Source organism: Myotis lucifugus, unplaced genomic scaffold (assembly GCF_000147115.1).
Source record: "Myotis lucifugus unplaced genomic scaffold, Myoluc2.0 scaffold_3, whole genome shotgun sequence".
Classification (NCBI taxonomy): domain Eukaryota; kingdom Metazoa; phylum Chordata; class Mammalia; order Chiroptera; family Vespertilionidae; genus Myotis; species Myotis lucifugus.
In genome coordinates, this window is record NW_005871051.1 from 6,715,451 (window position 1) to 6,730,351 (window position 14,901).

At 45.4% G+C, this 14,901-nt stretch overlaps 1 protein-coding gene across 1 annotated transcript in view; it reads left to right on the plus strand.

Moving 5' to 3' along the window:
- The window catches only part of CDK15 (cyclin dependent kinase 15), a 68,771-nt gene that overhangs the window by 34,046 nt on the left and 19,824 nt on the right, over positions 1–14,901 (plus strand). The window contains exon 10 of the mRNA XM_006082413.3: positions 1,867–1,930. Within this exon, the coding sequence (XP_006082475.1) occupies positions 1,867–1,930 (64 nt within the window). The remainder of the gene's footprint in view (positions 1–1,866; positions 1,931–14,901) is intronic.

Sequence of the window (14,901 nt, forward strand, 5' to 3'; positions counted from 1 at the left end):
TGCATATGATGGTAGGTTAAAAACGAGGAATTAGCTTCCCACCCTCCTGCCCACTCATACAAAAGTAGAAGTAGTCCCGTTGGCTTTTCACAATGGATTCAGGACCTTTAGTGCTCCTTGGGCTCGGGTGGTTGATAGGAGACGCCTGTAATCCTCCCAGTAGCTTTTCAGCTTATTTAGGGAGTGGATCAAAGAAAGAAGATGTTGCTGTGCGGTGTGATTTTTCATTCTATGAGGGAAAATAGCACTTTGGTGTCTTTTGTTCGAGGACAAGCTTAACAGGCACCACAAAATGTACTTTCCTGCCAGAGTCCTGGTCAGCAAGCCCATGGGTATTAAGGTTCTGGATTCCTCATTGATGATCATCAGCCACTTGTTGGGCATTGACTTCTTACTGCCTCTGTCCAGCATTTTACAAATGGATTCTGTAGCCTCTTTCTATAAGAAATGCTTCTAAGAAGAATTATATTGTAATGGTGTAATAATAGCTATTAGTATTTTACTAACATTTTATAAAAACAGTGTTATTCTAGCTCCCAGATATAACTAACATTAGGCTTTTATGATTATCTTTTTTTAAAATGATAAGGCGATACCTATAAGGAAACTCAGAAACATCACCATCCCAAATCTGAAATGTTTTGTCGTCGTATTCCCAAGGACTGTTATTTTCCCATTAATTCAAAACTAGAGCTTTAATTTGGTAAGCCAAAGTACAAAGGAGGTTTTCTTTAGTGATGTTGTTACTATTACTACCCACCAGTTAAAACCCAAATACCAGACTCCAAGCTGTTGGGCCACAGAAAACTCAAGCAAATGAGATGAATTTGGTAGAAAGGACTGGGATTGGGCTGGGGATCATTTTTAGCCAACATTCCACTGCCTCAAGGTCAGTAATCTGAACCCTTTTAATTTGAGCGTATTGTGGAACAGCTGAACGCCAGGCTGGGCATAATGTAGGCTGTCAATGCCTCCTGTTGGATATATATATAGTTCTCTAATGTAAGGCAAAGGGACATCCCTCCTGCTTCTTTATATCCCAGCTCCCAACATAGCATCCTAATGTATGTTGGTCGTGCAATAGATATTTAATGATGAGGATATGACTTCAAGCAAGGCTGTATGATCTGCTTCAGAATGAGTGAGTTAGTGGAGACACAAGCTCAGGACCTGTATTAGGATTCTCCAGAGAAACAAAGCCAATAGGATATCTAGAGATCTATAAGAGGAGATCTATTGTTGGAATTGGCTCATGCGGTCATGGAGGCTGAAATATGCCATTTGCAAACTGGAGACCAGAAAAGCCAGTGGTTCTGCTATAATTTAGTCCGAGGCCAAGGGCCCGAGAACTGCGGGGGCTGCCGGTGATAAATCTGAGTCTGAAGACCCGAGAGCCAGGGGCACTGATGTCTGAGGGCAGGAGAAACCGGACATCCCAGCTCAAGAAGAGAGAGATCATGCCCTTCCTCCCCCTTTTTGTTCCTCTTGGAGCCCTCAATGGGTTGGATGATGCTTCCCAGGTGGGTGAGGACGGGTCTCTACTCAGTCCACTGATTCAAATGCTAATCTCTTCCTGAAACATCTCACAGGCACACCCAGAAAAGACGTTTTACCAGCTATCTGGGCGTCCCTTGCCTCAATCAAGTTCACCCATAAAATTGACCATTACAGGACCACAGGAATATACTAGTTTTGCCCAAACAGCTACAAATAGGGAAGCACAAAAGTTTCTTTCTTGGATACATCAGCTGGTGTAATGTGACCTACGTCTAATTCTTCCCTGATCTGTCCTTCCTGTCTTCACACCTGCTCCATCCGCCTCACGTCTCCCCTAACTTCTCTCTGTCTTTCTTTGGCTTTGCGTAGGTGTTGGGAGTCCCTACCGAGGACACCTGGCCTGGAGTTTCCAAACTACCTAACTACAATCCAGGTAACATTTGATTTGAGCTTTGGAGTGCTCTGAGAATTAGCAGTGTGAGAGATTTAGGTACACAGTGCGTTCTATTGTTGTTAACTCAACAGGGAAGATAGGTCTAGACAAATTTTTAGGTTCTTGAATTCCCTGACTAATCCTTTTACGAGGAGGACACTGAAGTAGTAGTTAAGATTAGATTAGTTCTCAAGCTCTGTAAACCACAAGTAGCAAACTGAATGAGCATTTGAAATGACTGTTACTGTGGATTCCACATCCATTTCCAAATACACAAGTGCCAAAGGAAGCAACTACAAAGATAGTGTCACTTTTGAGCCCAGGGCTGTCATGGATTTCTATGCTTCTACAACAGAGGGGAGGTAGAAACTCATTCGGCTCATTAGGCCTTGGGCAGGAGAGCTAAGATGTGTCTAGATTGTACAAGAGTTCACCACTGGGTCATTTTCTGTCACGTATTTGGTCCTCCAAGACTAGCTCCTAGGGTGGATATGGAAGTGTTAGAAGTGTTGTCCACGGGGAAGGTCTGTGAGGAATGGTCCCAAGGCAGAGGGGACAGTTTAACCAGTTGTCACATCAAAGATGTAGAGACAGAAGGGCGGAGCCAAGCAGTGAGCTATAGGATGGAGGGATGTATCCGATGTTGGAGAAGCAAGAATGGCCACAGGAGAACTGGACTCCTGCTGCCAGGATGGAAGGAGAGGTAGATATACACAGAGAAGGACAGGTTAGGGTGAATGTGGCCCAAGTCACCTTTTCTAGTCTTCATAGTCGTACGGTGCCCCATGACTAAAAACGGATTTTTTTTTCAAACTGTTGTCACTGTGGCCATTGGTATGAGCTTATCCTGCAAGGGCTTCTTGAGAGCAAGACGCTGGAGAGGGATGGAAAAGGTGGCTAAAGAGAAAAACAGTGGACAATGGAGGCTAGGGATGGTTTTCTTTCTTTCTGCAGCATCTACTATTTTTGCTCAAACAGCTCCCAATGGGGATCAGAGATCTTGAACTAACTAGGATTACGGAAACCTTATAGCAAGCGAAAGACAAACCATAAAGTCATTTCAGCTTTGTGTGAATGGCCGTAGGCATTGCTAAATGGCTTTAGGGTCACTCACACATGGGTTACCATTTCTAACCATTTTGCTAGTTTGGCACCTGAGAAAAATGCTGCTGTCTGGCCACAGGGCCTTGCCTTTGGTCTGAGATAGAGAGAAAAAAGAACAAACTTCTGCGGAGACCAGGACCCAGGCTGCAATAGGTCCTCTCTCTTGTTGCCATGGTTTCTAGGAGAGTCTGGCTTTCGTCTTTTCCGACCCTGCCCATACCTCTCTTCACCCTGCCTATACGCTCTCCTCCAGGTGAAAATGGGACCCCACCCCCACCCCTACCCCCACCCCCAGTTTTCTGCAATGGGTGCAAGCAGAAGTTTAGGGTCACAGATGGGTTGTAGAAAACAATTTGGATAATGTTGATACAAAGCTGCCACAGTGAGCATGTGATGTTTCCCCAAACTTCAAACATTTGGGTTTCAGGTTGGTTCAGGCAATAAACAGTTTCTCAGTACAGAAGGCCTTGTTGAGAACAACAATGATAGGAACTTGGCCAAATGCTCCACTGCCAGATTCTGGACTAAATAAGGTAACTGGGGTTCCAATAAAACAGTGAGAAATAGGTGACATCTTTCATTTTGCTGTCGTTTCAAAGTCATGTGCAATTTTTTTATTTCTGGAGAGAAATCTCCAGATTCAGCATCAATGGGGTTCAGACTTTGCATTGTTTTTCTAGGAAGCATTCAGTGTAATTCAAAGGAGCCCAATCATTTTAAGCACCTGCTCTCTGCTGTGCTGGGTGCTGGGTCTGTTCTTGGCTGTTTAAGAGCTTGGGTTTGTATTTACTCGTCCACACCCTTTCCCCAGCTCTCCTTCTGAGGGGCAGGGTGCTCATCTGTGAGCCCTGTGTCCATGGGCTTGAGCAGTGAGTGGCTGTGGGCAGAGCTTGTGGAAGGACAAGAGTTATAGCCTCTGCCACAGCCAAGATGTAAACCCCTATCTGTACATCTTAACAGTCCAGCTTCTCTTGGGTCTGGGATCAGTACCATCAATGACTCAATCATAAGGACTATGTTTTAAAGGGGTTGTCCACCTCTGTGTTCCAGGAACACCCCCTCTGTGAATCGACAAGTCTCTCTGAACCCCCTTCCCTAGCAACCCCACCCCCCTCTGAGCTGCTGTTGCTGCTTCATGCCCTTGTACTCCAATGACTAAGGGACCAGAAGAGGGGATGAGAGCCAGAAAAATGTCACCGAGCAGAAGTGTGGACACCATTCTGGATGAGCTTTCCATTGTTTTCCTTTCTGTTCTAAGTTGAAGTAAGGACCCCAAACTTTGAACTCAGCTGGCACCGCAATTTTGAGGGAGCCAAAGAGCTCAGAACTTGGCGAATCCTCCAGTTTCCATCTGCGCCCACTCTGCCATTTCCCGGCCATGTCTGGACTGTGTCTAGGAAGACAACACAGTCCCTCTGTGTGTAGGTTAACACAAACAAAACCCGGCCCACTGGCGGATCTGTCTGAGCAGTTACCTGTCTTCTAGGGACACTGGTGAGCAGGGTTGCAGGTATTCTAGCCCTCAATTCAGACTGTTGTGCCTGATTAAATCGGGGTAATGGAAGAGGTGCATAATTTTAGAGACTGGGCTCTCTCTCTCTCTTTCTCTCTCTCTCTTCCTTACTTCCTTCTTTTTTCCCTTTCCTTTCCTTCCTTCTTTGCTTCCTCCCTCCCTCTTTCTCTCTCTCTCTCTTCCTTCCTTCTTTTTTCCCTTTCCTTTCCTTTCTTCTTTCCTCCCTCCCTTCCTTCCTTCCTCCCTTTCTCCCTTCCTTCCTTCCTTCCTTCCTTCCTTCCTTCCTTCCTTCCTTCCTTCCTCCTTCCTTCCGTCCCTCCCCCATTGTAAGCAAGCCGGCTGAGAACTCTGTGTCCTCTACTTCAAAGGGCCAGTTGTCTTATTTTGATGTGGGCAGATTAAGAAGTAGCCTTTGAAAAGTAGGCTTTCTTTCTTTTCTTTTTTTTCTTTTTTGTTTAATCTTTTCTCCTGGGATAGCTTTCAGAGCAATATATCCAAGTGTCAGTGAGGGGGTTCTGACGAGCGTGGATTCCCAGACTCTCAGCAGGATCATTCTCTAACAGAAATATAAAAGTGAAATATTAAAAACCCTGGAACGTGAACTCCATCCGCAGAGTAGCCAGTGTCTCGCCTGCTCGCACCCTGGGAAAAAAAGATCTCCTTGAAAAAAGAGGGAGGAGAAAAAAAGTGCTTTGAGGACGAGGTTTACAGGTTTAGTAGAGCATAGTAACATCCCCTCAAAGAAGTGGGTGTTGCTCTGTGACCCCCCAAAATGCTCCTCCTTTGACTCAGCCGCCAGAACACTCACCCTCCCCTGGCAACACACCCCCTTTTCACATGCTAACCGAGGCGCCTGTGATTGGCTGAACAATGAGCTGGTCACACTTGCTAAAGGCCTGCCATCCCTCACACAATTAGCCAAGACACATTAATCAAACTGGCGGGAGCTGGGGCTGTGCTGGCCTCCTGCAGTGGGGGAAGGGGGCAGTTTTGTGATCCTTAATAAGAGTCCGCAGGAAGCAATGATAAAGGACAGCATGCTAGAGGGGATTCTCTCAGAAAGTCTAAAAAGGGGAAAACCCCAACTGATGCCGTAACTGTGAAACGCTGGGTTTGTGGCACAGAAGACCCCAGAAGCTTAGAGCAAACTGGATATTGGTCTTGGCTAACATCTGCTAATGCACGACAGTAGTGTGAATGGAAAGGGTGGGCCCCTGTGGACGTTTCTACAAAGTTCCCTTTCCCCCTGCCCCAAGAAAAAAAAATTCAGGGGTCCCTTCCCTTTTGAGCCTCAAGTACTTTAGGCCCCCCAACTGGAACCAATAGGAGTAAAGCATAGATAAAAAGTAGAGAACTATTTAGAATCAATAAGAGACGGTATTAACTGATAAGGAGTTTGGTTCTAAATGAAGTATTTGGAAGCCATTAAAAATAGTTAATTTTGAGATTAAAAAATAAGTTAACATTTGTGCTTTAAAAAAAAAATCTTACCTGAGGATATGTATATTGATGGGGGAGAGAGAGAGAGAGAGAGAGAGAGAGAGAGAGGTGAGAGAGAAACAGTGACTCCAGTATGTGCTCTGACCAGAATCCAACCTGCAGCCTCCGGTATGACGCTCCAACCAGCTAAGCTGTACCAGCCAGGGCCACATTCTTGTGTTTCATCTTCTGGCTTTTCTTTTCCAAATTTCCTCTACATAGATTTTTCCAATGGCAATCTAGAGCTCATAAGATCGTACCTTAGAGACGGGTTGGCCACGGAATTGTGTAAGGCTTTTAAAAAGACTCAACTAAATATTTAGACATTTCTCAGCTAAAGTAAACAGAGGCCTCACTCTCCTGGAGGTTGCCAGTCGCCATCTCATTAGATGCAGAGATCCTGTGATAAAGAGAAACTTTTTTCCTGCCACATGATTGCAGCCCAGTTGTGGTTTTTAATGTGTCATTGATTGTTTCATCCAGCTTCTTTTGCTCCACTCAAAGGGTCTGCCGTGGCTCTGTTTGCTTCCTTAAACACGGTTTCTGAAAGCACTCATGCTGTGTGAGCGCAAATCCTAGCATTAATGTACTGCTGGGTTCATTTCACCACGCTCAAAAGCGCCGAGTTTAAATCCCTCTCAATTCCATTTGGGGCACCAGAAGACTTTATCCTTCTTCACTAATGGTTCCAAGTTTACATCTAGATCCTGGGGTCAAGGACAGGAGAGGATTTAGAAATAACAGTGCATGACATTAGGCGATGCATTTGCCAAATTGGCAATTAGTTCCTGATGTGCGTGCAAAGCATCTCATTCCTGTCTCTTTGATGCTCGTTCCCATTGAGAAGGGAATGGAGTCCGCAGAGGCCTTCAGACGTTTAAAGGAATATCTGCTGAAAATCATGCCTGATTTGTGGCATGAGCTCAGCGGCAGGGACGCATCCGGGATTACCCCGGTCCGCCCAGCCCCGGGGAAGAAGGCTGCACAGGGAGAGATTTTCACTCGAGGAACTCAGTAGAGATCTAAAGGCAGAAAAGCGGTACTAAAAGCCCTACAGGGATGCAGACTCCGATGGACTGTGGGCATAAGCAATGGAGCCTGCTCACGCCTAGTCCTTTTCAGTATGCCTGCTCTTTCAACCTTTGACCACCAGGTGGAAGCAAGAAATAACAGGGACGGAAATAACAGGCAGGCTGACACCAGACAGCATTATCAGCGTGCTAATCTAGCCTTTCTCTCGGAATGTTTTCTTTTGACCTGAAATCCAGTGAAGCTTTGCTTCGTCGGTCACTACGATGGGACAGATGATGATTAAAATCTAAAATGACCCTTGTCTCTATTGGGATGCTAAAGCGCTACCGTGCTTTGGGCTCAAAGGGTTTTGAGCAAGTCTCTGTGTGTTTGTTGTGATTGGCATCAGCTCAGAGTTATGGAGATATTCAGTGGGCTGGACGAGGCGGGAGGCACTGGGGAGGGAGGTTTTAACTAAGAGCATCAACTCTCCCATGGACGGGCAAGTCCAAGCTCTACCTTGTATTTTCTGGAGGAAGTTATTTATTTCCCAGTTCCCTAATCTGCAAAATGGGGACAATCCTATCATTGGAAAAGTGTGCCCAGGGCATACATAACTGCTAGTCCTTCCTCCTGCCTGCCAGGGCCCATGCTGGTGGGAGTACCACGATCTTACACCACAAAGCCAAGGCTTTCTTCTGGGTCCCCACAGAAGCATTTCCGAATGGGCAGGGGGCCAGTCCACAGCCAAATCTTGTTCTCCTTCCACTAACCACGTTGTATCCCTGAGTCTCATTTTGCAGGGCCGTTCTGAGAAATAAGTGAAATTATTCATCTGCATCTGCCATGGGACCTAATTTTTTTTTTTTTGAGATATAATTGATATATAACATCGTAGTTGTTTTAGGTGTACAACATGATGACTTGATTTATGTATATAGTGTAACATGGTCGCCATACTAAGTCTAGTGAACATCAGTTGCCACACATGGTGCCTTTTAGTAGGTTCTCAACCAAAGCATGTGGTCGTTCTGTTTTCTACACCGTGTGGAGGTGCATCGAGCTGTGACTCGGTGACAGATGTGTGAGAGCTGATGCCATGCCTCTCTCTTGATGTTTTGCTCCCTTGCATTCTGGCTTTCTTCTAGATGTCAGGCTCCAGAACTGGCTCCAGAACTGAGTTTTGTTTTTGCTTGCTTGGGGCTAAATAGTGTTTGAATTTGCACACCCTAAGAGCTGACCTTCAGTTTCCAAACACCGACCTAAGTCAGTTTTGAGGGCCTGTTGAAGCTGACTGCTAGTGAAGGCTCCATTCTGCTTCTCTCCCTGCCCCGAGCTGTGGTGAGATGCCTGTCCACTCTATGGCCTCAGGCCTCTTTCCTGGGAGGGCCCTTATTATCTACATGCTATGTAATGGGTACCAGTAAGGGCGACTAAATCACAGATAACATTAGTGTCATCATTATTGATTTCACCCAAAGCATGGCATAGCGGAAAGAATGCTGAAGTTTTCTACAGAGCACACCTGACCCCTTTTAGTGTTTCTAGTATTTTACACATGGCCCCTAACTGGCACATAAAGTCACTAACTATATCTTAAACTAAAGGCCTGGTGCATGAATTCGTGTACAGGTGGGGTCCCTCGGCCTGACCAGCAATCGGAGCTGATCAGGGCTATCTTGCCCAGTCCTGATTGGGGCTGATGGGATCGGCCGGCTGGGGAGGGACTGCGGGAGGGCTCCAGGGCATGTCCAGCCCTCTTGCCCAGTCCTGATTGGCTGGACCCAACCAGCAAGCTAACCTACCAGAGCGTCTGCCCCCTGGTGGTCAGTGCGTGTCATAGTGACCAATCGGTCAGACACTTAGCATATTACGCTTTTATTATATAGGATGAAATCAATGACTAGAAGTTAGAGAACCTGGGTTTTAGTTCCCATTGTACTCTCTAAACGTCCTGTTCTGGCCCAATTGGTGTGGCTCAGTGGTTGAGCATCGACCTATGAACCAGGAGGTCACAGTTCAATTCCCAGTCAGTGCACATGCTCAGGTTGCAGGATTGATCCCCAGAAGAGGGTATGCAGGAGGCAGCCAATCAGTGATTCTCTCTCATCATTGATATTTCTATCTCTCTCTCTCTCCCTCCCTTCCTCTCTGAAATAAATAAAAACATAAATAAAGACCTGTTCTGCCTGCTTTGCCGAGAAAGCATATGTAACTTATCATTCACCTTATTACTGGATAATAATAACCACTGCTGTTAAGCACTAACTATGAGTTAGGCACTTTACATACACTGTTCTACTCTGACTTACAACAGCCCTATCAGATGGGGACAGTGTTCTCATCCCAACGGTATAGAGGAGAGAGCTGAGGCTTAGGGAGGTGTGTGTGCTGCCTAGAGTCACCACGCCAGGGAGGGGGTGACCCAGAACACCCAGGTCTGCTGGACTCCAAGGCAGCGCTCTGACAGTTTGCCACATTACCTTCCAGCCATCAAAGGGCAAATATAATGATTTGGTAACAGAACAATGACCCAGACCGGGGACCAGCTCGGAACACTTTTCCAAGTCCATTTCTAAATGATTATGTCCTTCCACCCAGACTGGATTTTGGAATCTGTGAGATTGGCGACGTGCTTCTGGATTGTGCTGTGAGTGGAGTTCCTACCCTGAGACTCCAGCAGCCACCCCCACCCCCACCCCTTGCTCCAGCTAATGAAGCCACTGGCGCTCTCCAAGCTGTGAACCCTGATTGGGCTCATTACCATTGCACTTTGAGCACTGCCCAAAGCCCCTGGGGAGTTACTATTAACATCTTTATTAACCCGTCCCCCAAACCAGTCAGTGAAATTCATTTAGATACACAGCCCACTTTGATCTTCATTAATAGTCTCTTCCAGTTTCTACATTTATTTTTAGTTTTCTCATCTTTAATTTATTTGGTGGCAATTATTAGTTTTTATTGAGGGGGACTAGATGATCTTAAAGTAGTTAAGATGAGGAAAAATTGCAAATGAGTGAAAGCAAGTGAAAAAAATTTTTTTTCAAGTTACACCCTGCTATGTTCCTTCCTAGTTTAAGAAAAGGAGCCTTAAGTTTCTGAATATCATGGAACTAGCTCAAGCAGGAGGCTCCTTCCCCACCTTCCTGGCCAGCGCCTGTGTCCCTGATCTCTGTAAGACACAGAGCAGGATGCACACGTGGGCTTTCTTCAGTTACTTTTTTGCACTTTAAGAATAAGGTTTAGTAAATTTATTTCATTTTAATTTTTTATCCAAGCATCAATTTTTCATCCATTCAACAAATATTGTTGAATGCTAGGTGTTGGGACTGGGAGATTAAAAAATAAATAAGACATCGATACCTGCCTTCAAGGCACACAGTCTGGAGGGGGAAATATAAACAACACAATGTGGAAAGTATTAATATAGCCACATCCCCTGGGAACCTCTAGGAAGACTAGGAAAAAGGCCCCTTGGTTTGTCTGGGGAATTCGGGGGCTGTTTGAGAGAAAGGCATGAGCTGGGTCTCAAAGATGACGAAGTGGGCTTTTCCCAGGTGAACAAGGGGAAAGGGCATTCCAGACAAAGGACATTGACACAGAGGACTAGGAAAGCAGGTATATGTGGTAATGTGCCAAGCAGGTAAACTGCTCAGGGAAGCTAGAACGTTGGTTTCGTGGTGGGACATTGCTATAGATTGACCTAGAAGGGTGAATGGGGACTAGATGGGGAAGTGCTTTGTAATCACCCGAAAGATTTGGGCTTGACCAGTAAACAAAGAGAGCCATTGGATGACTGTTCGCAGGCATGTGATATGGAAGGATTTAAATTTAGAAGAACTTGCTTGGAGACTAAGTTGGCCAGAAGCAATGTGGCAATGCTCTAGATTCTCAAAGACAAATAGAAGGTCTCAACTAGAGCCATGGCAAAGGATGAGGAACGGAGGGGACAAACCTGCAGAGCATCTGGGAGGCAGAGTGAATTCGAGTTGTGAAGGGAAAACCCGTCTGCAGTGGGCAAGAGAATGAGAGCTCCACTCACTGTCACAGGAAATAAAGGTGCGGGGGAGACATAGATTTGTGAAGAAGGTAATGCATAGAAGGTTTGGATATTCTGAGTTTAAGGTATCTGTGAAGCCACCAAATGGAGCTATTTAGAAAGCAGTTAGGAAAACAAGCCTGTGATTACAAAAGTCCAATCTAGAAATACAAAATGGAAGTCATCTGCTTAAAGTGGTATGTGAAGCCCCAGATGTGAATTCATTTGCCCAAGGGAGAGTGTGTAGAGAAAGAAGACTATGATGGAACCCTGGGGGACCAGTACTGAGGATCAGCCAGAGCGGGAAGGGGTTATTGGAAGCTGAGAAGGAATAGCCAGAGGGGCTGGGGAAGACCAGGAGATGATGATGATGATGATGATGATGATGATGATAATGTGCCGCAGAAATTGTATGGCCATAAGTTCTTTGCGGGGAAGGCCAGTATCATTTCTGTGTATCCTCACTGCTGAGCACAGTGCCTCCCTGGGGGAGCCCTTAGACATTTTTGAGACTACAGGGGAATGGTAAATGTTGTCAAATGATGCATTATTAAATACCATAAACATCGAATGGCATGGTCAAGCTATAGCTCAAACATCATTTGCGGGGCGGGGGCGGGGGCAGGTGGGGGGGGGTGGTGGTGGACAGACATTAAACATGGTACTGCCCTGGGAAAAGATGAGAGACCCCTGGCAATGCCATCCCCTCCACCTCTCCATCCACCCACAAGGAGCAAAGCCTGGCCTCCCTGTCCTCTACCGAGACCATTACCTTAGGGGTAGGCTTCAGAGGGTGGGATATTTTCTTAGAATCTACAGGAAAATTTGATGCAGTTAGAAAAGGATTACACCAGAAGCATGAATTGGAGTGCCAGGCTCAAATGCCAAGGAGCACCCTCCATGAGAGCACTGGCTTTGGCGTCCTGATACCCAAATAGGAATTTGAAGACTGCTAATGCAAAGTGGCAGAAGAGCCTAATTTAGAGTCCTTGAGCCAAAGACCAGGGGAGCTTCCAAGCCAGGTCACTGAGGAAGAGGGAAGCAAGCAGTTGGGAGGGGTGAATGTATGCATTTGGGGTGGAGCAGAGCTACAGAGAGACCGGAGAAGAGCTGCAGATTTCTGTGGTGCAGTTTTAAAGTTACTGCTTGAGAGATAGCGAATAAGGCTAACAACATTATCAACTACTTAAATATATGGTATCTCAAGAATGCATTGTATTTGGGAAACTCCAGAGGTGTAGTTCAGTGGACAGCTATAAGATAACCTTAGGGTGATTGTGGCAAGACTATAGTAACTAGAAAATGTTTTACCTGGAGGTAAGACTCAAAATGATCCTGGTGATGTTTTATCAATCAACCAACAAATCTCTGTTGACTAAGGTCCCTGTTCTTGAAATGAGCTTTCTTAAATGTTTATGAAAAAAAAATGCATTATCTGATTATGAGAGCGACAGTTCCGCCATCATTTTAATTTTACTCTATTTAGTTGGGAAACTTAAAGTTCAGCTTTTTAAGTTTCCTTTGGCAGCTTACTTTGCTTTTCCTACCTCGAATGCCCATTGAACTCTAATGAGAACTCTTATAAAGAGAACTGCAGAAAGAGGAAATGGAGAAAAATCTGCTCTAATGATTTGCTATCATCTTTGGTAGGAGAAGGGAAATGCACTGCCTACAGACCTATGATTTTTAGAGACAACTGAAGCCAGAGTAAGAAGACTGTTCTTAAAATGGTGGTGTGTACAATGCCTATCTGTTTGTGGATCATTCTCTCATTGATCCCTTGCAGCTTAACTACCGGGAGGAGAAATCAATAAGAGAGAAGCAAGGTCATTCAACATCAGGTTACTGCATAGGAATGAGAAGGAAGGCTAGGAACCGGCATTGGGCTTTGGCTGGGCTTCATAACAGCACCCTGGCTGACTCTGGACACATCAATCCCTCTATCTCAGCTCATGCAGCTACCAAATAGATGTGGGAAGAGAGTCAGGTACCATCTATGCAAGACAGGGAACCTCAAGTTCAATGTTATTACATTGCCTCCCTGTGCAACTCTTACAGGTCATCCTTTCCTGGGAGAATTTATGGAAACTGATTTTTCCCTTATCAGGCTTCCTCTTTCCCATCCTTGAAAAACATATTTTATGTGTCAGACACTATGTTCCGCAATTTTTATATACATTGTTTAATTGAATCCTCCCAAGAAGCTCAGAGAAGTGTGTGGGAGTCGCTGGTGAGTGGTCAACCCTGGCCTCCTTGCTAGGCCAGCCTCTTCTGCCTCACGTTTGCCACACTGGAAACATCTGGAGACCATTAAAGACAATAATAACAACACAACAATGGACCGATGCTGGGCCCGCCCCAGGCTTGGTGAATCAGACTCTCTGGGGTGTGGAGCCAGGGCTTCAAAACTCTCCCAAATGGTGGATGCTAATGTGCAGCTTGGCTTGAGAACCATGCTGTTAGCCCATGCTAGCTTTCCAAAATGAGAAGGAAAAACAAGAAGAAAAAAGGAAAATGCATAAGACTAACATTTACTGAGCCCCTACTACACACCCAGTGTGAAATCTTATCTACTCCTCCCATACAACGGGGGGAGATTATTCCCATTTTACAGATTTGAAAACTTTGGAGTTACTTAACCACAGAGATTAAGGAATTTACCCCAAATTACCGAGTTTATAAATGGCAGAAAGGTGATTTGAACCCGGGTTGTGTTCATGTTACTACACCACATAGCTAAGAAACATGCCTCTGGCCCACACTGAGGACTCAAGAGACATCAAGCCAGGCTTATAAGAATGTAAGCTTGGAGCACAGGAGAATTTGAGTAGAGTGCAATAGCAAGTGATAGAGGGTTTCCAAGGAGAACAGTAAGGTGGAAGTGCCTGAGAGGAGAGAGAAAAGCATGGTGCATCAGACAAGAGAAAGAGCAGAGGCAAAGCATAAGGAACTACTTCTGTTACATTCACTGCCTGAATTCTCACAGCAACCCCGGGCAGTAGGAACTATAATCATCCCACTTCTGCAGATGGGAACACTGAGGCCCAGTGAGGTTAAGCAACACCCGCAGGTTACACAGCTGGTGAGTGGCACAGTGTGGATTCCAACCCCAGGTCCAGGGTCCTAACCACACACAGTTTACTCGCCGTCACTTTTCAAAGGAAGAGTAAGAAGAAGAGCAGCAAACAGGATTCATTTTGTTTAATGCTCTGGGGCAGACACTGTACATTCATTATCTCAATGAATCAGTGAATTCTGGGAATCACTTCATCCTTGTGGAGAGACTATGGCCTCTAATTTGAGTCAAGGAAGCAGGCTGGCCAGGGTTACAGTATCTCACTTACGGTCTCAGTGAAACTGAAGCAGCAGTTCCATACCCTAGGTTCAGTGTTCAAACCCTCATTCAGTTTATTCCAAACCCATGTTCCACAAGAACAACACTAAAGTTAGAAGTAGCATTAAAATACAAAGGGTCAACAAACACGGCGAGTAGGGCTCTGTGTATGGAAAAAACAGACCGTGGGAGAGGATTGAAATGGATTTCATTAGGAACAAGGAAATATTTTAATTTTGTTTGGTCAGGGAAGAACTGCAAATAGCCAGCAGAAAGTGATTTGGAAATAAACATTCGAAACAAATGCCAGATATTCTTATCTTCACTGGTTATTGAATTTAGGCACCATCATCTGACCGGAGAGTAAATAACCTGTATGTGCAAGGGCTTCCCTTAGTGCCTACCTGGGGCCGTAAAACGCCAGCAGAGCGGTCACATTTGATTGCATCCGACCTTGAAAACTTGACTTCAGTTGCATTCTTTAACCACTC